The following is a 26,748-nucleotide window of genomic DNA, read 5'->3' on the forward strand; positions in this document are numbered from 1 at the left end:
AAAGTATGTCTTCATGACCTTGAATTAAGTAATGATTTCTTAGATATGAAAACAAAAGTACAAATGACCAAAGAATAAACTGGACTCCATCATAATTAAAAATACTTATGCTTTAAAGGATACCATGAAGAATGTGCAAACACAGCTCACACAGGAGAATATCTGCAAATCTCACGTCTGATAAATTCAGAATATATAAAGAACTCTTACAACTCAACAATAAAAGGATAACTTATCTTTTTAAATGGCGAAGGATTTAAATAGACATTTCTCCAAGAAATGTACCAATAAGCACAAGAAAAGATGTCCAACATTAGTCATTAGGGAAATGCAAATCAAAACCACAATGAGATAGCACTTCACGCCCACTAAGATGGCTATAATTTTTTAAATGGACAACAAATATTAGCCAGAATATGTAGAAACTGGGACCTCTGCACACTGCTCGTGGGAATGTAAAATAGTGTAGCTGCCATGGAAACATCTGGCAGTTTCTTAAAAAATTAAACATAAGAGTTACCAAATGACTCAGCAATTCCACTCCTAGGTATATACCTAAGACAAGTAAAACATGTCCATACAAAAACATGTTCATAAATACCCAGAGCAGCATTATTCAAAAAAAAGAAAAGCAGAAATAATACAAACAGTCAATTAACAGATGGGAACAGGAAACAAACCAAATGTCAATTAATTGACCGATAAACAAACTGTGGTATGTATAACCATAAAATGGACTATTACTCAAATAGTACTGAATGAAAATGAATGAAGTACTGATACAAGCTACAATATAGACGAACCTCAAAAACATTATGCTGAGTGAAAGAAGCCAGTCCCAAAGACCACATACTGTATGATTCCATTTATATGAAATGCCCCAAATAGACACATCTATAAAGATAGAAAACAAATTAGGGACTTCCAAGGGTGGAGGTGGGGATGTGGGAGACAGGATAACATGATACACTGGGAACAGACTGACTGCTAATGGGTAAGGGGTTTCTTTTGGGGGTGACTTTGTGAGTATATTCTTTTAGTGACAATGGCTGTGAATGTATTTTGAAAACCACTGAATTTTATACTTTTTAAAAAAGGTTGTTTTATGATATGTGAGTTATATTTCAATTAACAAAAGAAAAAAATTGGGACTTTTCTGGCGGTCCAGTGGTTGGGACTCTGTGCTTCCACTGCAGGGGGCATGGGTTCCACCCCGGTCAGGGAACTAAGATCCAGCATGGCATGTGGCACGGACAAAAAAAAAAAACAAAACTGAACATGCCATGTAAAACTGATGTAAGAGGCTCAAAATTTTACTTGGCTAACTCTCAAATTCTGAAGAAGATTGGCAAAGAATACATGCTAATTAGAAATCATACTTCCTCTCTCCTTCCTGTGGTGTGTAAATACAAGGAGAGGCTTCATATAAAGGAAATTTGTTTTTTTCCATTGGTAGCCAACACAGGACCAGGAATCAAAATTTTTTTAAAGTGAGTAATTGATAGAGGTAGTTTAAAGTAAGAGGCCTATAGAATTACAAGATCTAACTCACAAACAATTCCAAAGGTCTATAACATGAAGTAATTTGTAATTTTACCCCATAGGATGGGTTAAAAAAAGGTTACACAGATATTAAATGGCGAAGCTAGAATTCAAACCAAGTTTATCTGAATCCAAAAGCTGTGCTTATTCCATTGACATTTTCTGAGGCCCTACTACATGCCAGGCACTGGGGTATGTCCAGGAGAAATAGTAATATTAATTAACAGTATGTTAGGGATATGAAGATGAAATTTAGCAGGGAAAGGGGCACTGCAAGCGCCACAGTGGAAGGACTGTTTTGTACTGGGTGATCAAGGAAGGCTTCTCTGAGAAAACTACATTTGAACAAAGATCTGAGATTTAAAAAAAAGGAAGTGAGCCATCAGATATGTGGAGAAGAGCACTCCAAGCAGAGGAAATAACAGGGGCAAAGATAGCAAGGAGGCCCATAAGGCTGTAGAGAAGTGAGGAGGGTGGGGCAATGGTCAATAACAGGGATTTTGGATTATATTCTGAGTAAAACAGGGAAGCCACAGTAAGGATGTGAGTGAAGTGACATTTGACTTTTGTTTTTAAAGAATCTGATGAGTTGAGAAAAGACTGTAAGGGAACAAGGGCAGAAGCAGAGAAACCAGTTAGGAAGCTGTTGATATAATACAGATGACAGATGATGATGATGATTTACATCAGGTAATGATGCAGAAGAGCGGAGAGTTGGATTCTGGATTTATTCTGAAGGTAGAGCTGGATAGAATTTGCTGATGGTTTGACTACGGAGTGGGATGAAACCGAGGTTTCTGACTGAACAACTGGAAGAACAAAGTTGCCATGTACCACATGGGGAATACTATAGAAAGAACAAGTTTGGGAAGGGAAACCAAGAAAGGAGTTTTACAAATGTTTACCTCTCTGTTAATCTACTTTTGTCTTAACCACTTCACTACACTGACTTTTGTGCAACACAACTGTTGTGTAGTGAAACAGAACCTGAATCCAGGTCTTTTGATTCCAGATCCTGAGCACGTTTTTCTAATGAAGTTTTACAAAAGCAACTGAATGAAACTACAGTTTTTCTCAGAATAAAGTAACTCAAAGGTATGCACCATTTGTTGGTACTCCAAAAACTGCATTCCCAAATAAAGGCTATCAAATGAAGACATTCTTAAAACACCTGACAAACATGAAAAAGTATTATGTAGGTAAAATAATGAAGCAGACAGTAATATAAAGATGCAATAAAATTCACCTAACAAATGCTCAATTTAGATAAATACTATGCAGAAGTATATTTTCAGAAAAATGCCAGATCACCCCTTTAAAAATTCTCCTTAATAAAGATTATCTTTGAACAGTAAAGATTTGCCATTATAATTTTACTCAGTGTACAAGTATATGCATAAAGAACCTTTGTAAAAATTTTGATAAAGTGACTTTATATTTTAAAGTATAAGGAATATTTTCCTCTCATTTTCTTAACTATAGAAGCTATAAAATATTTTTTAGTAAATGCTAAATTCTTGACTGAAGATTTAAATAATTATCCAAATGATTTCTCAACAATACCAAACTTGTTAATATGTTCATTACCTCCAACTTAACAGCATCAGTAGATTTTAGAGCTTGGTTTCCAATTCAGCTTCACTACTCAGTTGCTATGAAATTTGGGGTAAGTCACTTCCCAAGTAGGTGATTACTTATCAAAAGTCACTCTTTCTCTCTAATAGAATGAAATGGGATTATCTGACTTCCCATTTTACAAGGTTGGAATAAGAATCCAGAGAGGAAGAAAATGAAAATACTTTGAAAAACATAAAGTTATGGCAAACACATATATCAAGAAAATAAGCAAACTTTGGAGGGAATACACATGTAATTATAAACATGAATTTTGTTATTCCTTTATAGGTATTCAACCTTACTATGAGAAAATTGCTTACTAGATTTCTCTAGGAGGTGGGTCAGAAAGGATCTTGCTGTGATTTATGTCTTAGAGTGTTCTGCCTATGTTTTCCTCTAAGAGTTTGATAGTGTCTGGCCTTACATTTAGGTCTTTAATCCATTTTGAGTTTATTTTTGTATACAGTGTTAGGGAGTGTTCTAATTTCATTCTTTTACATGTAGCTGTCCAGTTTTCCCAGCACCACTTATTGAAGAGGCTGTCTTTTCTCCATTGTATATTCTTGCCTCCTTTATCAAAGAGAAGGTGACCGTATGTGCATGGGTTTTTCTCTGGGCTTTCTATCCTGTTCCACTGATCTATATTTCTATTTCTGTGCCAGTACCATACTGTCTAGATTACTGTAGCTTTGTAGTATAGTCTGAAGTCAGGGAGCCTGATTCCTCCAGCTCCGTTTTTCTTTCTCAAGATTGCTTTGGCTATTCGGGATCGTTTGTGTTTCCAAACAAATTGTGAAATTTTTTGGATTTCTCTAAAATAGAACTAAATATTAATTCTCTAAACAGAATTTGCTATGTCAAATGACTGACAAGCATTTACTGTAGTCACTATGTGCACATTTAAGGAACAGTGAGAAAGGATTTTTTTTTTCCTATTCTAATGGAATCTATGGCCCAGAGGAGTGGAAGAGACCTAAAAAGTTAAATGAAAGACTCAAACCAACACTTTAGGACAAAAATAGAAGGCATCTTGTAAAGTAGTAGTTGATTAATAGAAAAATACCACAATGACTGCTTTAAGAATTAAGATGATGACCCCAACTTTATGCTTTTGTTCACAATGTAGTCTACTATCTACTTATGTTTCTCATTCACACAGAACACCGTCAATTCTACTCTATGCTGTTCCCCTTTTCCTTCAGCACTTGCTCCAACAGCTCTCTGTCAGCCCCATTCCTAGCCAGAGTAACTAGCCAACCTTCTCAGATACTGTAATTCTAGCTATACACCCCAAGTCTCCAGTGCTCAGTAAGCCTCAGGGTCCATGATGACAGTCAGTTTTCTAACTTTTAATTATGCTGTAACCCTTCATAATGATGTCAACAGTCATATGAAATCTGATTGTCAAGGTAACATGACTACAATAATAATGTCAGCAAGAGGCCATACTCTACCTCTCTCAATCACTACACCAATTATTTGAGTAAACAGCAATGCAGAGTTGTGAATAATCCAAAATAATTTATTATTTCTAACTCATCTAAGAAAAAACACACATTCATAATCCATCTCCTGTTACTAAATCTCAATCTCCTTCCATCTAGTCAAGTCAACAGTCAATAGTCTAAGACCCAATTAAGTAAGAGAGAGGAAGATAATGCAGAAAATCTGCAAGAGTAATTCAACTGACCATTTCTTTCAATTATATCACTATTTCTGGAATTGACAAATATCAACTACTATACACTGACTTTCTAAGATCTTAAGACATAAGGTAAAAGTAGTTCATTACCTAAAATCAGTAAACCTAGATGGTTAAATTAGAAAAGCATACCAGGTATACTTAAAAACTTCTAACATAAAGGCTGAATCAAACAGCTAAATTCTAAAATCAGAAATATCCAGGAGGCAATATTAATTATTTTATAATATGAAATGAGCCAATAGGGAAAAAAAAGATTAGATACAAAATGAAAAAAGAAACATAACACAAAAAATACTATTTTATGGTTTAGGTGAAAACAGAATACCCTAATATTGCTACACTTTTAAGAAATGTTTTGAATCACATAAAAATTCACTTTAATAATGCTTTTGTAGTTTGGGGATAGAAAATTTGTACCAAATTATCTAAGTCCCGAAAATGCTAAATCTAAAAATTTGTTATCGACAACTTTCCACATAATATTTTAAGCATTCTAGAATCATCAAAATTAAACGTAAATCTATTTCTTTACTCTAACTCCCGCCAATTTTAAGTATCACCATGAACCCACCATTCTCAAAGAATGGTTTCTTAAAACATAATCTAATCATATCTTACTTGGTGATTTGTGACTTTGTTCTAGGAAGAAAAAAGAAAAAGAAAAAAATGGGAAAGAACATCTCAAAGGGCTCATATAAATCTGAAAACCACAATCTTGAACTATATATTGAAGAACAACTCTAGCAAAACCACAGAGCAGAGCTTCCCCAGCATTACAGGTGTACCAGAATACTGATCCTCATCCCCAGTGTTTCACTCTGAGCTGCTTGGCCAGGTGCTTCTAGCCTCCAACAATCACCCTGGTGTGCAATTCAAAACGTATTTTCTGTGTGTGCCACAGCCTAAAAAAAGGCTGAGAGGCACTGATAGAGTATACTGCAGTACTTACAACATCAACTTTAAAATACATACTCTCCGAAAAGAATCTAAAAAAGAACAGATATATATATATATATATATATATATATATATAAATGTATAACTGAATCATTGTGCTGTACACCTGAAATTAACACACTGTAAATAAACTATACTTCAATAAAATTATTTTTAAAAAGACAAAACAACATACTCTCCAAAGAAAAAATTCAAAGTCTACCTTTACTTGATATCCTGATGATCCTAAAGGCTAATTTGTTTTATTCATTTATTTATTTTTATCAATGTAAGTAATCAAGTCTTATGTTACATTTGTATAACATGCATGTTTTTAAAATACAGTTCCTCTTACAGCTTAAGTAACCTCCTCATCAGCAATAATATCCTGGTGCGGGTTAAGATAAAGAAATCTACTGAAAACTTTTTTAGGTAAGGACATGGTTAGAGCAGCATTCATGTATAACTTATTTTTTCCTAAGCACTCAAACTAAAACCCAAAAAATATTTCCTAACCTCCTTCCACAATTTTTCTCCATAGCACTATCACCTTCTAATATAATAGCGATTAACTTAAATATTTTGTTCTTATCCATTACCCCTAACCAGACTATTACATTCACAAGGGCAGAAATCTTGCCTGCCTTTGTTCACTGCTGTATCCCCAGCACCTAGATAAATACCAGACACATAGTGGGCCCTCAAAAAAATAACTGATGAGTGAATGAACAAATTTCATAATTTAGCTGTAGTTTTATGTATAATTTATTTGTTTTGAGGAGTTAAATTTTGCCATTAAGATGGTCAGGAAAAAATTTTGTTCTAAGACACAGAATAACCACACAGAAAGTGTTGTGTTTCAAAAAGCTCAGTTTATCTATATTAAAATATTATTCAAGATACTACCAGAAAAGGATGTGAAGAAAAGGGAACCCTTGTACAATGTTGGTGGGAATGTACACTGGTGCAGCCACTATGAAAAATAGCATTGAGGGTCCTCAGAAAACAGAAATTAGAACTACTATTTGATCCAGCAATTCCACTCCTGGGTATATATCAGAAGAAAACGAAAACACTAATGTAAGAGATACATGCACTCCAATGTTCATAGCAGCACTATTTACAATTGTTAAGATATGGAAGCAATCTAAGTATCCATCAACAGATGAACATATAAATAAGATGTTGGCGTGCGCACATGCACACACACACACACACAAACAATGAAATATTACTCAGCTGTAAAAAAGAATGAAACTTTGCCATTTGCAACAACATAGATGGACTTGGAGAGTATTATGCTCAGTGAAATAAAATCAGTCAGAGAAAGAAATACTGTACAGTATCACTTACATGTGGAATCTAAAAAGTAAATCTAGTGAATATAACAAAAAAGAAACAGACTCACAGATATAAAGAACTAGTGGTTAACACTGGAGAGGGAAAGGGAGAGGAGCAAGATAGGGAGACAGGGTTAACATGTACAAACGACTATGTATAAAATAAGCTACAACGATATATTGTACAGCACAGGGAATATAGCCAATATTTCCTAATAACTATAAATGGAGTATAATCTTTAAAAATTGTGAATCATTATATTGTACGCCTGAAACATAAACTATTGTATATCAACTATGCTTCGATTAAAAAAAATTTTAATAAAAAAGATACTACCAGAAAATATCAGGTATTTTTAAAATACAAATAAAAGGAAGAATTTAGTTTTAATTAAAATAGGAAACATCAGTTTTCCATTCCTCTAATCAGAAGACATAAAGGAATAAAGGATGAAAAGACAGTCAGAGGTAGTACTTGGGATGCAGAAAAACGCAGTATTGCACTGCCTAGTATTGTTTCCATTGCTTAAGTCGCCATGTAAAATTCAAGACTGTCAACATTGTTTTGTACCGACTCAAGTTTTTTTCTCTTAAAAACTGAAATCTGTCTTCTCCAGACACTAAAAGTCTAAATCTAATCAGCAAATTAGTTATCCCTATAATCCTCCTGCCAAATATAATCACAAGTATAGTGGATTTTAATCTTTTAATACAAATAATCTTAAATTGGTCATATAGCCGATCTACTGTTCAACTAGCGTTCTACAGTTCCTTTTTTGGCCCAAATGATGAAACTTCTCTAACGTCTCTGGGGAGATTAGGGTAAAGTATAATGTTTCCTGAAATTGTTCTTGTTTTTTCTCTGGATTACTTCATGACATCTCTTCAACTAGGAATGTTATATACAGTTTTCTTTTTCTATTCTGCAGGAAAGTCCAGAGGGAGAAGCAAAAGTAAAAAGAGTCTTGAATGGAGAGGCTGAAAGGGGACAGACAACACAAAAGCACAGAAGTAAATGTGAAGCAAATACGTGCACAGAAGAGGAAGAAGATGCAGAAAAGAGAAGAGATGAAAGAAAAGCACTTTTCTCTCCTAAAAAGAGGAAAAAAGGGACAGGGAAACGTGCTTATTCTTCTAGAAACAAAAGCATAAAATCTTTCCAAGAAAAACGTGGTCTCTTTCTTTAAGATGTTGTTAAAACTCTAAAAAGCGCTCAGATGACACTCCAAACGGGAGTTCTGCCTTTCTCTTCCTATGTTTTGACAGAGCTAGTCTTCATCTGTAAATTAAATGCAAGCTATAGATAATGCAGAGTTAATCTCTACAAAATTGCAACTGTGGATGCCATCTTTGCCTGAAAAAAAATCAAACTCCTTGGATTTGGTAAAAAGGAGCCTATTAAGTTGGAAAACCAGAAAACCACGCATTGCCAAGTCAGGTAAATACAACACGGGTTAATAAAACACCTCCTACCAAACTAAGGTTCCACTAAAGATCTGGCGAAGAGGGGTAAAAGGCTGTAGCCTAACCGCGACCGCAAGGGTGGGGCACCGTAGGAAATAAAAAGATTTGAGGGCGAGCTATCCACCCCGGGAGGTATGGGGAGCTGGTGACTTGTCTCTCGGGGAGACTGCATATTAGGCGGCAAATGACTTTGATGGGCTAACTGCAGCTTGGGAGAGAGTGAGAAAATGGGCTGCTGGACGTATGTTCGTTGAGAGTGCGGAGGCTGAAAGAGGAAGGTACCCCTGGGGCAAAGGACTAAGAGTCAAAAGGGGAGTCGAGGGGCCGAGCAGGCCAGGGAGGCCGGGCGTAGGAGGCCTGAACAGAGGCCGCGAAACGCCTCTGCAGCCAGCCGCCCTCTCCGGGAACGCCTTTTCAGCTCCCCACACTCAGCCCCTCTCAGGGCCGCCCCTGCCCCGGCGACAACGGCGACAGCAGCTGTTTCCGCCCAGCCGGGGACCGCGGAGGAAAAGACATCCCTGGGGCGGGGGTCAGGCCAGCGGGAGCCGTCCGAGTGAGCTGGAGATGATTCCGAGACCACTGCCCCTGAGCGAACATCAAACTTCGCCCTTTCCTCCCTTTAGCCTTCTTTATCCCCCAACTTCCCGGCCGGCTGGTGTCCGCTTCGACCGACCGAGAAACCCCCTTCTTCTCGCCGCCTCTCACCCCTCCCAACGCCCGGACGCTGGGGAAGGACCGGCTACCGGGGCCGCTCCGGAGCCGGCCCAGGTGCCCAGAGTCCCAGACACCCCCCCGGACGAAACGCTCGGATCCTCCCTGTGGCTCCGGAGCCCGCCCAGATGCTGCAAACTCCTCTTACCTGCATTGACGCCATGATAGAACCATCCCCCCCAAGACCGGCGAGGCCAGAGACGCAGGGGGCGGAGCTGCCGTGCTTGCGTCACGCCGCGGGGGCCCAGCAGCCCGGGCACGGGGGGCGGGGCCTCCAATGGGAAGGGGAGTGCGCGAGGGGATTGGCTGGCGCAGTAGGCGTCCGGAGGGGGAGGCGCGGACCCGGCCGCGGTGAATGGCGGTGTCGGTACGTTCGGTCACATCCAGCTCCCCAGCCTCCACTAAGATCCCCGCTCGCTACCCCGATCGCTTAGGAAACGCTACTCGGGTTTTGACCCGAGCCACGATTGTTCTCTTTTTTCTGTCTATACCTCGAGATCCTGATGTCCAGATCCGTGGGTTTTGGGGTTTTTCTTCTGTTTTGTTTTTCCAACCACAGGTGTATGGTTTACAGATTTTTTCCATTCGGATGCTTTTTCCACACTACCATGCCCACTTTCACAGCTTTGGGGCAAGATAAAACTTGCCGCAGGGCTGCTTTCTGGTCTTTACGGACCTGTAAGTCTTCTCATATTCCTAATTTGGGGAAGAGAGACACAGATTTCCTTGCACAACGGGATGAGAATTGAGGGCAGAACAGCACTTTGATATTTTAAAGGCAAGGGTAGATTTGTGGAACTGAAACTTGCCTGAAGGGGAAGAGAACATTTGGAAGTTTTTCTTTTGTTTGTGTGCAATTTCTGCCCCGTTACCCTAGCCCCTCAGTTTGAAACTTCACGTGTATCAGTAATAGTTATAGTGTTACGGCACTGACACTTGGTTAGAGATTTGACCCTAGACATGAAATTGTTTTTAATGTATCAGTGTCATGCTATAATATACACATACCTTCTGTCACATCCAGATTTCTCTTCAGCCTGTTTTGTAGTGGGCAGTTTTGTGGTCGTACCACCTAGGGATGTATATGAGTAGGGAGAGCTGAGTACACAGAATTTATTCTGGGAGTGCACCAGTTCTGCCAACATTTATCAGAAGCCACATAGAACTGAAGATGTTATTGGTTTATAAAAGGAAAATGGAAGCCAAATGCTTGCACTTCCTGTTCTGTTTTTTTTTTTGTTTTTTGTTTTTAATGTAGGTGGCTGATACATGAGTAGAAGGCTTTTAGTTTACCAGAACGAAAGCTTAAAAATCTGTCATTTTATTAACTTGGAGTTCTTTTAAGAAATTTATGTAAGATTTAAATATAAGAGCAATGTAAGATATCATCCTTCCCACTCTTTAGATCATTATGTTCTCTGTGAAATTCTCTAAGGTAAAATGTGTTCAAAAAAGGAAAAAAGATCCTTAAAATACCCTACTTATTCTATGGTATAATATTAAACACCCTATTCTTCATCGCTAGAGAGGAATTTATATTGATATACTTTTCTTCCTCTTAGACTTCCACCCGATTGCCAGAAATGGGCTGGTTTTCCCTTTGTTGTGCAAAATGACTGTGTCCTTGAGGAATGTTTGGAGGTTTCCGGCAACCAAGGATGATCCAGAAACATATCAGGTGTCAGCCCAGTTGTGTTGCCTACATTTCAACTGAGTAAAACTCATATCATGAAAGAGGAAAGCTTTTCCAGATATATTTTCTTCTGGAGATCTTTATCCCTATGATCTCAGAAAATTGATCGTTTTACCATCTAAGGTTCACTTTGTTTAAAAGCCAATTCTTCCTAAGGTATGTGTCTTTAGATGACCCCACAAACAAAGCATTATGACATCATCAGAATCAACAACCTGCCATGACAAATACTATAAGGAAGAAAGGGTTACAGGAATCCTAATACTCCTCACAGTAAAATCGACATCTGGTCCCTTGGATTTTATATGTGTTAAAGAGGATCTTCATAGGAGGGAAAAGTCAGTACCAGTCTTATCTTTCCAGGAAATAGTAAATAGTACATAATTACCTCACTACGTTCTTCATTCTTTCATTGATACATAAAAGATCCTCATGTACTCAGGAGCTAAAACAGTCACTTTCAGATGGGGTGGGAGCATATAATTATCTCCAGGAAGCATGAAATGTTTATATCTAAAACAATTGATTATACAGTGTTTGAGGACTAGGCTCACATCTCATTTCTTCAGTTTTTGTTTTGTTTTGTTTGTTTTTTACACATCTCATTTCTTTACACAGTGGAGCTTCCTATCAGATAGGCAAAAGACAAAATGCCTGACAATTCCAAAAGTAGGAGAGGAAGTGGAGCTCTCATAAACTCTATACGAGGACTTCCCTGGTGGCGCAGTGGTTAAGAATCCGCCTGCCAGTGCAGGGGACACAGGTTCGAGCCCTGGTCCAGGAAGATCCCACATGCGGTGGAGCAACTAAGCCTCTGCGCCACAACTACGGAGCCTGCACCCTAGAGGCCGCGAGCAACAACTACTGAGCCGACACGCCACAACTAATGAAGCCCGCAAGCCTAGAGCCTATGCTCTGCAACAAGAGAAGTCACCGCAATGAGAACCCCACGCAACGCAACGAAGAGTAGCCCCCGTTCGCCGCAACTAGAGAAAGCCCATGAGCAGCAACAAAGACCCAACATAGCCAAAAAATGAAAACAATAAAAGTTCTCTCTTAAAAAATAAAGATATCTTGGAGACAACTGGAGAAATTTAAGGAGAAAATAGGTATCAGATAATATTAAGGAATAATAGCTGTCTTTGTTAGATTTGATAATGATGTTCATTTTTTAATTTCCATAGCAATTAGAAATGACCATCAGGTTCAAGGAAGTGATTCTCCTTCATCTCACAAACTACCCCCACCTCCATCTTCCTGGAAGAGAAAAACCAGGACGTACACAAGCTGTGTATGTGCCTGAGGTCTTCCCTGCCAAGGAAAAGGCAGAGCCTGTGACACAGGAGACTAAAAGCAGCTGGACTTTCTGGCAGAAAAGAAGAAATATGGGAAACCAAATAGTCTAATTTCTTAAAGGACCCACAAAGGGATCAATGGACAAATCCTGCAATATTGATAATGTCATGTGATTTATGAATGCTTGAGTTCTAGTGATTCAGTAGACCGGTGAGTTAGGAGCAGTCCTATGAGAATATGCTTGTTGGAGGATGAAGAGGCAGAGCTGACGAGTCCTTACTTGAGTCTGTGTCTCCCCAGAGTGGTTTATTCTTAGTCTCCCACTGGCTGATCTCATCAGAGAAACAGAGGCAGTTTAACAACCAGCAGCTTGGTTATTGGATTGGAAAAGGCAACAGGCCAGGAATCCAAGGCTTATATTCTTATCCCAGCTCTGTCATTAGCAAGCTTGGTCAAGGCTCTTCATGTCTCTGGGTTTATTTCCTTATCAATAAAATGAGTAAATCAGACTGTAAAATCTCCAAGTTTTCTTTCCAGATGTCAAATTCCACGCACCTATCAGAGGGAATCAAAATTTGAAATGAAAAAAAAAAATTGAAATGATGTGTTTAAAATACTATGTTTAGGGCTTCCCTGGTGGCACAGTGGTTGAGAGTCTGCCTGCCGGTGCAGGGGACATGGGTTCATGCCCCGGTCTGGGAAGATCCCACATGCCTCAGAGTGGCTGGGCCCATGAGCCATGGCCGCTGAGCCTGCGCGTCCAGAGAGGCCACAACAGTGAGAGGCCCGTGGACCGCAAAAAAAAAAAAGTAACTTTGCAGTGGAGAAACCTGATGAACACTACTTCAGTCATGTGATCAAGGTCAACCTCGGCAATGATAAGTCATGTTGAGTGTATGTACCCTTAATAAGATGTGATGCAAATGACACTTTACCTCTGTGGTCTCCCCCCACCCCCGAAATCACATAACCCCTGTCTAATCATGAGAAAAACATCAGGCAAATCTTAAATAAGGATATTCTACAAAAGACCTGATCAGTACTCCTCAAATCTGTCAATGTCCCAGTACTCCTAAAATCTGTCGATGTCATTGAAATTAAGGACAGTTTGAGAGAAACTGTCACAGCTTAAGTAGGAACCTAAGAAGACAGGATGCTAAATATAATGGGATTTAGGAGTAGAAAAAGGAGATTAGGTTAAAATGCAGAAAATCAGACTTAAGTATAGGTTTTAATTATTAATAGTGTATCAATATTTGTTCATTGATTGTAATAAATGAACCATACTAATATAAGATGTTAATATGAGAGATTAAATGAGGAATATAGGGAATTTTTGTACTGTCATCACAATTTTTTTATTGAGATATAGCTGATGTACAGTATTATATAAGTTACAGGTGTACACTTAAAAAAAATGGAAACCTGTTCTTAAATCAAATTTTTAAGAAATATCTTAAATCATTGATGGAAGGAGGTGAGAGACAAGAGGCAGCCAAGATCTGGCCATGGAAGGCTTTGTTGGCTGGCAAGGTTGGACTTTATCTTAGAAACCATTTGGTGGGACTTCCCTGGTGGCACAGTGGATAGGACTCCACGCTCCCGATGCAGGGGGCCCGGGTTCAATCCCTGGTCAGGGAACTAGATCCCACATGCATGCAGCAACTACGAGTTCGCATGCCACAACTAAGGAGCCCACATGCCTCAACTAAGGAGCCTGCCTGCCACAACTAAGACCCCACGCAACCAAATAAGTAAATATTAAAAAAAAAAGAAGAAGAGGAAGAAAAAAGAAATCATTTGGCAAATTAGAGTTATTTTCAGATGGGAGGTGGTGAGGCCAGATTTATATTTTGAAATGACTGTTCTGAACAGATTTGATCAGGTCAGATCAGAAAAGAAAAATCAGAAAAGGAGGCTATTGCAAGGGCCTGACAGATGGAGGATGAGGGCTTGGACTAGGAAACGTAGAAAAAGGACTTGAGATATTTAGGAAGGGGAACAGACAGGACTGAGATTTGTTGCATATAGGGGACAAGGAAGGAGTTGAATGCAAGGTTTCTGATTTGAAAGTAAAGGAGTTGGTATAGACAGAAGAAATGAAAATAGAAGGGAAAGAAAAAATGATTCCATTTTGGACATATTTGAGGATTTAAAGTTTCCCATAGGTCATCTGTCATGCCTTTTAAAAATGAAACTTGTAAAAAAAAAAAGAAAAGAAACTTGTAAAATCTATCTCAAATGAATTCACTAGGAAATCCTGGGAACAGAGGCTCAGCTGATGTGGAGGGCCCTTTTTCTGTCAGTCTCTGTGGTGTTCAAGATGGCCTCTAGTCTCCAGACTCATATCCAACCTACCAGCTCATAACCCCAGTGGATTATTCTAACAGCAAAGATCTGGGAGGGGGGTCCAATTGGCTTAGCTCTAATCAGCTTCATCTCTCAACCAATCAGTGATCTGATTGATCAGGCCTGGGCTGTAGCATGGGTGGGAGTGGAGCCAGCCCCACTCAAATCACATGAAATGAGACCTCCCATAAGAAAGAAGCTTCTTACACTAGAGTGAGGGGAGGTAAGAGATGCAAGAGAGACAAAAAGTACAGATGTCCACTACTACATCTCAACTGTAATATATTCAGCAGACATTCTACACCACAGGCTTAAGCTGGGAGAGGATAGGGGGGAACTTTCATTTAAGTGAAGTTTTGGATTATGATGTAATACTAGATGGCCTGAAATTTTTTTTTTTTTTTCGGTACGCGGGCCTCTCACTGTTGTGGCCTCTCCCGTTGCAGAGCACAGGCTCCGGACGCGCAGGCTCAGCGGCCATGGCTCACGGGCCCGGCCGCTCCGCGGCATGTGGGATCTTCCCGGACCGGGGCACAAACCCGCGTCCCCTGCATCGGCAGGCGGACTCTCAACCACTGCGCCACCAGGGGAGCCCGTGGCCTGAAATTTTTAATGACTGATAAGAAACTGTTCTTTTTTTTAAAGAAACTGTTCTTCTGACAGAGGGACTGCAGATGTTCTGGAACCTTCCTGAGATTTCATCCAAGGCAAGGAAAACCCATGGAGCAGGTTTTAAAGGACAATGGGAGACAGCACCACATGGAGTCCAGCTCATTCAGTAAAATGATTACATTTGAAACCATGAAAATAAAGAGATCACTCCAAGAGACAGTTTAGGGGAGAAAAAAAAACATAATGCTGAGGTCAGTGGCTAAAGGAACACCAACATTTAAGAGAAATGTGGCCTAGAAGTCAAAAGGGTCTTGAGGAGGGAGTAAGTAATCAATAATGTAAATTCATTCAAGATTTGTAAAACAAACACACACAAACAAAAACTGAATTGGCAATGTGGAGTACGTCAATGCTCTTCATCAGATTAATTTTTGTTGTAGTGAACTGTGGAGCGAACTGGTAAGTGAAGATAAAGAGGCATCAAAGGCTTGGACTTCCCTGGTGGTGGAGTAGTTAAGAATCTGCCTGCCAACGCAGGGGACACGGGTTCGATCCCTGGTCCAGGAAGATCCCACATGCCATGGAGCAACTAAGCCTGCGAGTTGCAACTACTGAGCCCTCGTGCCACAACTACTGAAGCCCACGCGCCTAGAGCCCGCACTCCGCAACAAAGAGAAGCCACTGCAATGAGAGGCCCGTGCACCGCAGCTAGGGAAAGCCAGTGTGCAGCAACGAAGACCCAACGCAGACAATAAATAAATAAATTTATATATTTTTAAAAAAGGGACATCAAAGGCTTGGAGGAGATGAGAAAAAGGGAGATAAGACTGCACTAGTGACAAATGCAAGGTCAAGAGTAGGGAGAAGTTTCGTTTCTTGTTTGTTTTCAGAAAGTGATTTGAACATTATCATAAGCTAAAAGGAGTCAGTAGAGGAGGATATTTGAAAATGTTAGGCATTTAAAGAGGGAAGGCTGTGTGAGTCATATACCTTTGGTTTGATGTGGAGAAAGATTCCTATTAGCTTCTTAAATCATAATACGCACAATGAAATCCCAATGCAGCCAAAAACACAGAGAGAGAATCAATGATAGAATTAGAAGATCACTGTTTTACAACCACCAGTGTAGTAACTGATTCAGGCAAAGAGCATCAATGGACACAAATTCCATTAGGTGAAATGTTGTTGTGGAACAAAGTATCAAAGTATCAACCCTCAGATTCCTTGTCAATTTTAAAGGGGAAAGCTTATCTTTATTAATAGAGGAATCTGGCAGACAGTGTCTGAACCAAGTGATGAAACCAATGATGAGACAAACTAAAATTATGTGCCTCCTGGTGGGATTTGGCGGTAATATAGCATTATGCATTTAGTATTCTTTGACTAAAATTTTAACCTGCATCTAATCATGAAGGAACAATCAGTCAAATCCAGACTGTGAGACATTCTAGAACACAATTGGCCTGGGCTCTTCAAAAATGTCAGTGTGACCAAAAAAATAAAAAAGTGGAGGATGGCTCTGGAATTAAAGAAAAATAAAAAGACAAAACAATTAAAGGCAATAAATAATCTTCAATAAATGCTAGATTTAAAATTTATTAGAACAGTTTGGGAAATTTTACTGTTATCGAATCAGTTGAATTAACTTGTCCTCACTGTATTGTGTTATGTTGGGGAATAACCTAGTCCTTAGGAGAAATATGTTCAAGTATTTATGGGTGAAGTGTCAGGATTTCTGCAACTTTCAGAGAATTGCAAATTTCACACACACACGTATATGTATTCTATATAATGAGAGAGCTATAGACATATAGAGAAATATATAGATAATTTTTTTTTTTTTTTGGCTGCGCCTCATGGCATGCGGGATCTTAGTTCCACCACTAGGGATCAAACCCGTGCCCCCTACAGTGGAAGCGTGGAGTCTTAACCACTGGACTGCCAGGGAAGTCCCACATAGATAATTTTGATAGTTAACTTGATGTGTCAATTCAGCTAGGCTATAGTACCGAGTTATTTAATCAAACACTAATCAAGGTATTGCTGTGACAGTACAGTTGGCTCTCCATATCCGCAGATGTGAAACCTGCAGGTAGAGAGGGCCGACAGTATCCATATTGTGCTATGCTATTTTTTTGTTTTGTTTTGTTTTTTTTACTTTTTATTTTATTTTATTTTATTATTTTAGGCTGCGTTGGGTCTTTGCTGCTGTGAGTGGGCTTTCTCTAGTTGCGGTGATCGGGAGCTACTCTTTGTTGCGGTGCGTGGGCTTCTCATTGCGGTGGCTTCTCTTGTTGTGGAGCACGGGCTCTAGGCGCGCAGGCTTCAGTAATTGCGGCATGTGAGCCCAGTAGTTGTAGCTCTCGGGCTCTAGAGCACAGGCTCTGTAGTTGTGGTGCACGGGCTTAGTTGCTCTGCATCATGTGGGATCTTCCCAGACCAGGGATCGAACCCGTGTCCCCTGCAGGGACAGGTGGATTCTTAACCACTGTGCCACCAGGGAAGTCCCTGTACTATGCTATTTTATATAAGCAATTTGAGCATTGGAGGATTTTTGTATCCACAGGGGCTTCTGGGTCATTTGGAGCTAATTTCCTGGGAAAAGGAGGGACAACTGTACTTTGTAGATGAGTACATCTAGAATCCAGTTGACTTTATTTTTAAAAAATATTTGTTTATTTATTTATGTAGGTTGCACCGGGTCTTAGTTGCGGCGCTCGGGATCTTCATTTCAGAATGCAGGATCTTTTAGTTGCAGCATTCAGGATCTAGTTCCCCGACCAGGGATCGAACCCAGGCCCCCTGCATTGGGAGCAGCGTGGAGTCTTACCCACTGGACCACCAGGGAAGTCCCGCATGAGACAATTTCTTAAACTAAATCTTGTTTTATATATTTCTATCTATCTACCTATCTATAGAGAGAGGGAAGGAAAGAGAGAAAAAGAACTTTATATCTATATACAACCACAGATTGATAGAAAGATAGATATGGATATATCCTATTGGCTTTGTTTCTCTGGAGAATCCTGACTGATAAAATAATAGATATAGATGTAGACAAAGCAAATGTGGCAAATGTTAACAACTGCTAAATCTAGGTAAAGGGCATATGGATGTTCATTGTACTATTAACTTTTCTCAACATTTGAAAGTTTTTATCATAAAAATTGATGGAAAGGTTAAAAGTGTGTTTTAATGAAAATTTTGAAAAGGTAATACAGCTCAATCAGTGCAGAGACATAGCCTAATAAAAATACTGGAATTTAAACATAAAGAGTGGTGATCGTATAGCACAGGGAATACAGTCAATATTTTATAATAACTAGAAATGCAGTATAATCTATAAAAATTTTGAATCACAGTGTTTCATGCCTGAAACTAAGATAATATTGTAAGTCAATTATACTTCAAAAAAAAAAGAAAAAAGAAAAACTGTAAATATTGCCTTAAAAAAATCAAGAAGAACAAAATCAGTTTATCATCAGAATCCTCCACTTTAGTATTAGCAAACAGTGAATTAGTGTCTTAAAAATCCTTGGGGGTCTTCCCTGGTGGCGCAGTGGTTGAGAGTCAGCCTGCCGATGCAGGGGACACGGGTTCGTGCCCCAGTCCGGGGGGATCCCACATGCCGCGGAGCGGCTGGGACCGTGAGCCATGGCCGCTGAGCCTGCGCGTCCGGAGCCTGTGCTCCGCAACGGGAGAGGCCACGACAGTGAGTGGCCTGCGTACTGCAAAAAAAAAAAAAAAATCCTTGGGTAAGGGAAAATGTGGTCCTAAATTTTAGAATCATTTAAGCAAAAGCTCATGGAAGTGGGAGCTCAGTAGTTGTGGCTCACGGGCTTAGCTGTTCCACGGCATGTGGGATCTTCCCAGACCAGGGATTGGACCCGTGTCCCCTGCATTGGCAGGCAGATTCTCAACCACTGCGCCATCAGAGAAGCCCTGGTTATCTGTTTTAAATATAGCAGTGTGTACATGTCAATCCCAAACTCCCAATCTATCCCTCCCGCTCCCCGACCCTTTCCCCCTGGTAACTGTAAGTTCATTCTCTAAGTCTGTGAGTCCGTTTTTTTTTTTTTAATTTGCCCTGCCTCGCAGTTTGTGGGATCTTTGTTCCCTGACCAGGGGTTGAACCCGGGCCCTCAGCAGTGAAAGTGCGCAGTCCTAACCCCTGACTGCTGGGAATTCCCGTTTCTGGTTTGTAAATAAGTTCATTTGTATCTTTTTTTTTTTTTAGATTCTGCACATAAGCAATATCATATGATATTTGTCTTTGTCTGACTTACTTCACTTAGTATGATAATCTCCAGGTCCATCCATGTTGCTACAAATGGCATTAATTTTATTCTCTTTAATGGCTGAATAATATTCCATTGTATATATGTACTACATCTTCTTTACCCATTCATCTATTGATGAATATTTAGGTTGCTTCCACGTTTTGGCTATCATAAACAGCGCTGCAATGAACATTGGGGTGCATGTATCCTTTCAATGTTTTTCTCTGGATATTTGCCCAGGAGTGGGATTACTGGATCATATGGTAGCGCTATTTTTACTTTCTTAAGGAACCTCCATATTGTTCTCCATAGTGGTTGTACCAATTTACATTCCCACAAAGAGTGTAGGAGGGTTCCCTTTCTCCATACCCGCTCCAGCATTTATTGTCTGTAGACTTTTTGATGATGGCCATTCTGACTGGCGTGAGGTGATATCTCATGGTAGTTTGATTTGCATTTATCTAACAATTAGCGATGTTGAGCATCTTTTCACGTACCTCTTTGCCATCTGTATGTCCTCTTTGGAGAAATGCCTACTTAGGTCTTCCGTGCATTTTTTAAAATTAATTTTTATTAGAGTATAGTTGCTTCTACCTATTTTTTGATTGGGTTGTTTTTTTGATATTGAGCCACATGAGCTATTTGTAAATTTTGGAGATTAATCCCTTGCTGGTTGCATCATTTGCAAATATTTTCTCCCATTCTGTGGGTTGTCTTTCCGTTTTGTTTAGTGGTTTCCTTTGCTGTGCAAAAGCTTTTCAGTTAATTAGGTCTCATTCATTTATTTGTTTTTATTGCTTTTCAGTTTAATTAAGTCTCATTCATTTATTTTTGTTTTTATTGCCATTACTCTAGGAGATGCATTGAAAAAGATATTGCTGTGATTTATGTCAAAGAGTGTTTGCTGCCTATGTTTTCCTCTAAGAGTTTTACAGTACCCGGTCTTACATTTAGGTCTCTAATCCACTTTGAGTTTATTAAGTGCGGAGTCTTAACCAGTGGACCACCAGGGGAGTCCCCTCCCAGCACCATTTATTGAAGAGGCTGCCTTTTCTCCATTATATAGTCTTGCCTCCTTTGTCGTAGATTAATTGAGCATCAGGTGCATGGGTGAGAATATCTAAATAAATGCAATACAACTACACCTCCACTAGAATGGCTAAAATAAAATTGTCAATACTGAGTGTTGGTTGGTAAGAATGTGGAGTAACTGGAATTCTCATACACTGCTGGTGAAAGCATAAATTGGTACGACCACCTTAGGAAACCGTTAGCTGAAAACGTATAACACCAAGCATATGCATTCCCTATGAAACTGCAAATTGACTTCTGGCTTTTACACAAAATGTGTATATATGAGCCCTAAAAACCATGTACAAAAAAGTTCATAGCAGTATTTTTTGTAACAGCTCAAAACTGGAGACAACCTAAATGTCCATCAACAGTGGAATGGATAAATAAGCCTATACTGTGTTGCATGTCAATTATATCTCAGTAAAACTGGGAAAAATAAGCACTAGCCCTTCTTTTCTTGAAAAGGAGCAACTGTCTTGCCAATTACTGAATTAAAAAAAAAATCTGGGCTTCCCTGGTGGCGCAGTGGTTGAGAGTCCGCCTGCTGATGCAGGGGACACGGGTTCGTGCCCCGGTCCAGGAAGATCCCACATGCCGCGGAGCGGCTGGGCCCGTGAGCCACGGCCGCTGAGCCTGAGCGTCCGGAGCCTGTGCTCCGCAACGGGAGAGGCCACAACAGTGAGAGGCCCGCGTTCCGAAAAAAAAAAAAAAAAAAATCTGAGTTCTCTAAATAATATCAGTTTCTTGTCCAGTTCTCTTGTGATCCCCTCAAGGGCTAATTATAAAGTTAAACCTCCAAAAGACCTAAATAAAATAGTGGTGGAAAAAGGAGATGGTGGGAAAAACAAAAAAGGAAAGTAGTTAACACATATAAATATACACAGGGCATAGCAGGGAAGAATATAAAGGAAAGGTTGTAATTGTCATTTCTACAACGGGTAGTAAGGTCAAAGCAGGTTTTTATGACTTTCCTCTTCCATTACTGTTTCCTTTGCCTTCAGCCAGTAAACTTCCTGGCTGGAGTTTTTTACCCAGTAGCGTGACTTAAACTTTTATTCCTGAGGGATCTAAACTCCTGGTGATCTTGTCTTTATGGAGTTGGCAGTAATCTTCCATTAACTTTGATGCTGAATCCTGGGAGTCCCCAGGGATCCATTTGTATTCTTACTCTGAAATAACGGCAGGTGAGGTGAGAATTACCTCTCCCCAGAAGGTATCTCCAGGTATAAGGGAGTCCTTGCTTCTTACCAAAAGATGGTGGCAGATTGATTTAACTGTTGAGGAGGGTCATGAGGGGTTCAATATGATCCCTGTTCAGTTTTTTAGGTTACCACCCTTTTCTCAATCAATATCTTAAATTTTACATGGTAGACATATAACCACCAGACACTAACTGAACTGACATTTTAATTCGGCTTATTGGATCAATCTTCAAGTTTGGTTTTACAGTAATCAGAAAGCTATCTGTGGTTAAATAACAGAATACTAGAAATTTCCTAGAATTCTACCATGCCTTGAAATCTGTGGGATTTGAGGTTGTCCTCTTTCTTTAAGCCATCCAGTACCATTAAAAGCAACCACTCCAGGGAATTCCCTGGTGGTCCAGTGTTTAGGATTCCATGCTACCACTGCAGGGGGCACGGGTTTGATCCCTGGTCAGAGAACTAAGATCCTGCAAGCCACATGCGTGGCCAAAAAAATAAAAAAGAAAAGCAAACATTCCACTTCTCAGGCTATAAATTCACACCGTTAATTCTTTTTTGTTTTCTTTAATTGAAAACAGGGTTTAGTCATTTTAACTGATAATTGGAGTACAGGCTAGTGGTAAGATAAAATCAGAAACTGAGTTTAGTACATTTTGCTTTTGTTCAGAACAAAATATCAACTGATGAGTTTTTAATTTTTCCTGAAATTATTTCCATTAGATTTAAAAAAATTATTTATTAAATTTTTATTGGAGTGTAGTTGATTTACAATGTTGTGTTAGTTTCAGGTGTACAGAAAAGTGAATCAGTTATATACATATATCCACTCTTTTTTTTTTTAGATTCTTTTCCCATATAGGCCATTATAGAGTATTGAGTAGAGTTCCCTGTGCTATACAACAGCTTCTTATTAGTTATCTATTTTATATATAGTAGTGTGTATATGTCAGTCCCAATCTCTCAATTTATCCCTCTCCCCCTTATCCCCGGTAACCGTAAATTTGTTTTCTACATCCGTGACTCTACTTCTATTTTGCAAATAAGTTCATTTTTACCCCTTTTTTTAAGATTCCGCATATAAGCTATAGCACCTGATATTTGTCTTTCTGTGTCTGACTTACTTCACTCAGTATGACAATCTCTAGGTCTATCCATGTTGCTGCAAATGGCTTTATTTTGTTCTTTTTGTGGCTGAGTAATATTCCATTGTATTTATATACCACATCTTCTTTATCCATTCCTCTGCTGATGGACTTTTAGGTTGCTTCCATGTCCTTGCTATTGTTAATAGTGCTGCAATGAACATTGGGTGCATGCATCTTTTTTTTTTTTAAATTTTTTTGGAGTACAGTTGCTTTACAATGTTGTGTTAGTTTCTACTGTACAGCAAAGTGAATCAGCTATACATGTATATATATATATATATCCCCTCTTTTTTGGATTTCCTTCCCATTTAGGTCACCACAGAGCACTGAGTAGAGCTCCCTGTGCTATATGGTAGGTTCTCATTAGTTATCTATTTTATACATACTATCAATAGTGTATATATCTCAATCCCAAGCTCCCAATTCATCCCACCCCCACTTTTCCCCTTGGTATCCATACGTCTGTTCTCTATGTCTGTGTCTCTATTTCTCCTTTGTAAATAAGATCGTCTATACCAATTTTTTCAGATTCCACATATATGCGTTAATATACGATATTTGTTTTTCTCTTTCTGACTTACTTCACTCTGTATGACAGTCTCTAGGTCCATCTGCATCTCTACAAATGACCCAATTTTGTTCCTTTTATGGCTGAGTAATATTCCATTGTATACATGTACCACATCTTCTTTATCTATTCCTCTGCTGATGGATATTTAGGTGGCTTCCATGTACTGGCTATTGTGAATAGTGCTGCAATGAACATTGGGGTACATGTACCTTTTTGAATTCCGGTTTTCTCTGGATATGTGCCCAGTAATGGGATTGCTAAGTCACATGGTAGATCTATTTTTAGTTTTTTATCCCTTTGTCATAGATTAGGTGACCATATGTGTGTGGGTTTATCTCTGGGCTTCCTATCCTATTCTATTGATCTATATTTCAGTTTTTGTGCCAGTACTATACTGTTTTGATTACTGTAGCTCTGTAGTATAGTCTGAAGTCAGGGAGTCTGATTCCTCCAGCTCCGTTTTTCTTTCTCAACATTGCTTTGGCTATTCTGGGGTCTTCTGTGTTTCACACCATTAATTCTTGATGTCTTCCATCTTATTCTTCCATAGGTGCATTGAAATCATCCAAAGCCCTGTCCTCAACAGGCAAGAAATAACTTGAATAGCTATTTAACTTTCCTGAGCTGTTTGATTTCAGATCCCCATTTATGAGTATTGTGGAATTGCCACCACTTTGGGCCCTACCTGGGCAAAGTAATCACAGTTAGATTCCTCTATTTTCTGGAGGGTTTGCTGCCTGCAACCTACCCTTAATATCAATTTCTGTAGGAGTTATACTTCTCAACAGAAAGCCTAGGTAGAAAAGAGAAGGCAATTATTGGAAGGATGTGGAGGGTTCCTTGGTCATGTTCCTGTGCCCTGGCAGTCAGGAGGCAGGGAAGAAGTCTCTTTTTAAAAAATTTATTATTTATTTGGTTGTGCTGGGTCTTAGTTGTGACAGGTGGGCTCCTTAGTTGTGGCACATGGGCTCCTTAGTTGTGGCATGCAAACTCTTAGTTGTGGCATGCATGTGGTATCTAGTTCCCTGACCAGGGATCGAACCTGGGCTCCCTGCATTGCGAGCACAGAGTCTTAGCCACTGCGCCACCAGGGAAGTCCCCAAGAAGTCTCTTGATTTCTGTAGCAGGGTGTGGGGATGCCCCCTTCACCTGAATTTAGATAAGGGTATTTCCCAAACCCAGGATGGGGATTTCTATGCTGTGCAGCCAAAAGAAAAGAAAAGAAAAGATTCTACAAATGTCCACTGCATTTTCTACTTCTCTCTTTTAGATTTCAGAATCTTTCAGTTGAGACTTTTGGGATTTTCCTGTGAGATTCTATATTGCCTGCAGATATTTTTGTCTCTTCTCTTCCAGTATTTATACCTACATAAAAAAAATTTACAGCAATGTCTGGATATTTCCAAGAAATGCTAAATAGTGTATTGATAGCAAGTATTCTCATGTTTTTTTTTTAATTTTGAGGTATAGTTGACATGTAACATTATTTTCAGGTGTAAAACAGAATGATTTGATATTTGTGTGTATTGCAATATGATCACCACAATAAGTCTAGTTAACATCTGTCACTATACACAGAAAAATCTTTTTTCTTCTGATGAGAAGTTTTAAGATTAACTCTCTTAGCAACTTTCAAGTGTGTAATATATTACTAACTACAGTCACCATGCTGTAAATACATCCCCATGACTTACTTTATAATTGGAAGTTTGTATCTTTTTTTATTCTTTTGAGGTACGCGGGCCTCTCACTGCTGTGGCCTCTCCCGTTGCGGAGCACAGGCTCCGGATGCGCAGGCTCAGCGGCCATGGCTCATAGGCCCAGCCGCTCCGCGGCTTGTGGGATCTTCCCAGACCGGGGCACGAACCCGTGTCCCCTGAATTGGCAGGCGGACTCCCAACCACTGTGGCACCAGGGAAACCCCGTAAGTTTGTATCTTTTGACCTTCTTCACCCATTTTGCTCACCCCTCACCCCCCACCTCTAGCAACCACCAATCTGCTTTCTGTATCTGTGAGCTTGGGTTTTTGTTTTCACATATAAGTGAGATTGTACGGTATTTGTCTTTCTCTGACTTATGTAAGTTAGCTTAATGCTCTCAAGGTCAATCCATATTGTTGCAAATGGCAAGATTTTCTTCTTTTTAAAGGCTGAATAATATTCCATTGTATTTATATACTACAATTTCTTTATCCATTCATTCTTTGGTGGACATAGGTTGTTTTCATATCTTGGCTATTGTAAATAATGCTGCAATGAACAGGGGGGTGGTGCATATATCTTTTTGAGTTAGTGTTTTTGGTTTTGTTTTTGGATAAATACCCAGAAGTGGAATTGCTGGATCATACAGTAGTTGTATTTTTAATTTTTGAAGAACCTCCATACTGTTTTCCTTAGTGGCTGCATCATTTTACATTCCCACCAACAGTGCATGAGGGTTCTCTTTTCTCCACATCCTCACCCACACTTGTTAAGTGGTCCTCATTTTCAATGAGAGCACCTTTGATAAATGTTTTTTGTTAAGTATGATAACTTTAGCTTAATGTTGCTTTAAAATAATAAATGAAACATTCTACTCGTAGTGTATTAGTTTAAAATTAGGAGTAGAAATGACATTTTGCCAAATTATTTTTAAACCTCTATTGAAATGATCCTACATTTTTTCCAGTAAATTTATATCAATAAAATTTCTTACCTTAAACAATCCTTGTTTACTTAGAATAAACCTCATTTAGTTATGGTGTAGTACACTTTGACTACAGTCTGGATTTGATTGCTAGTATTTTATTTAGGATTGTTGTCTCTATATACCTGTGGTATAGGCCTATAGGATTTTCTTTTTCTAAGTCTGTTATCTCAGAATTTGATATCAGTATTATACTAACTTTGTAACAGGAATTTAGAAATTTGCTATCTTTGTGAATCACGCTCCGTGAAGATTAAAAAAATAATCTAGTCTTACGGTTCTTTGGGAGAAATATCTTGACAACTACTTCACTTTCCTTTCATGGTTATTGATGTATTCAGATTTTGTCTTGGTTTAATTTTCATAATTTCTATTTTCCTAGAAAATCACTCAATCACAATTTAAAAATTTGGTATAAATAATAATCTCTTATAATTTAAGAGCTTTTCTCTGTTTTGGGGTATTAACTTTCTCATAACAAATGTTGAGTATTTCTTTTCTATCTCATCCATATATTTTTGCT

The 26,748-nt window shown here is 39.1% G+C and overlaps 1 protein-coding gene across 1 annotated transcript in view; it reads right to left on the reverse strand.

Moving 5' to 3' along the window:
- The window catches only part of UBE2W (ubiquitin conjugating enzyme E2 W), a 75,608-nt gene extending 66,097 nt beyond the window's left edge, over positions 1-9,511 (reverse strand). Inside the window, exon 1 of the mRNA XM_024765740.1 lies at positions 9,464-9,511. Within this exon, the coding sequence (XP_024621508.1) occupies positions 9,464-9,478 (15 nt within the window). The 5' untranslated portion in view covers positions 9,479-9,511. The remainder of the gene's footprint in view (positions 1-9,463) is intronic.
- Between the last annotated feature and the right edge of the window lie 17,237 nt (positions 9,512-26,748).

The sequence above is a fragment of the Neophocaena asiaeorientalis genome, unplaced genomic scaffold (assembly GCF_003031525.2).
Source record: "Neophocaena asiaeorientalis asiaeorientalis breed wild unplaced genomic scaffold, Neophocaena_asiaeorientalis_V1.1 scaffold417, whole genome shotgun sequence".
Classification (NCBI taxonomy): domain Eukaryota; kingdom Metazoa; phylum Chordata; class Mammalia; order Artiodactyla; family Phocoenidae; genus Neophocaena; species Neophocaena asiaeorientalis.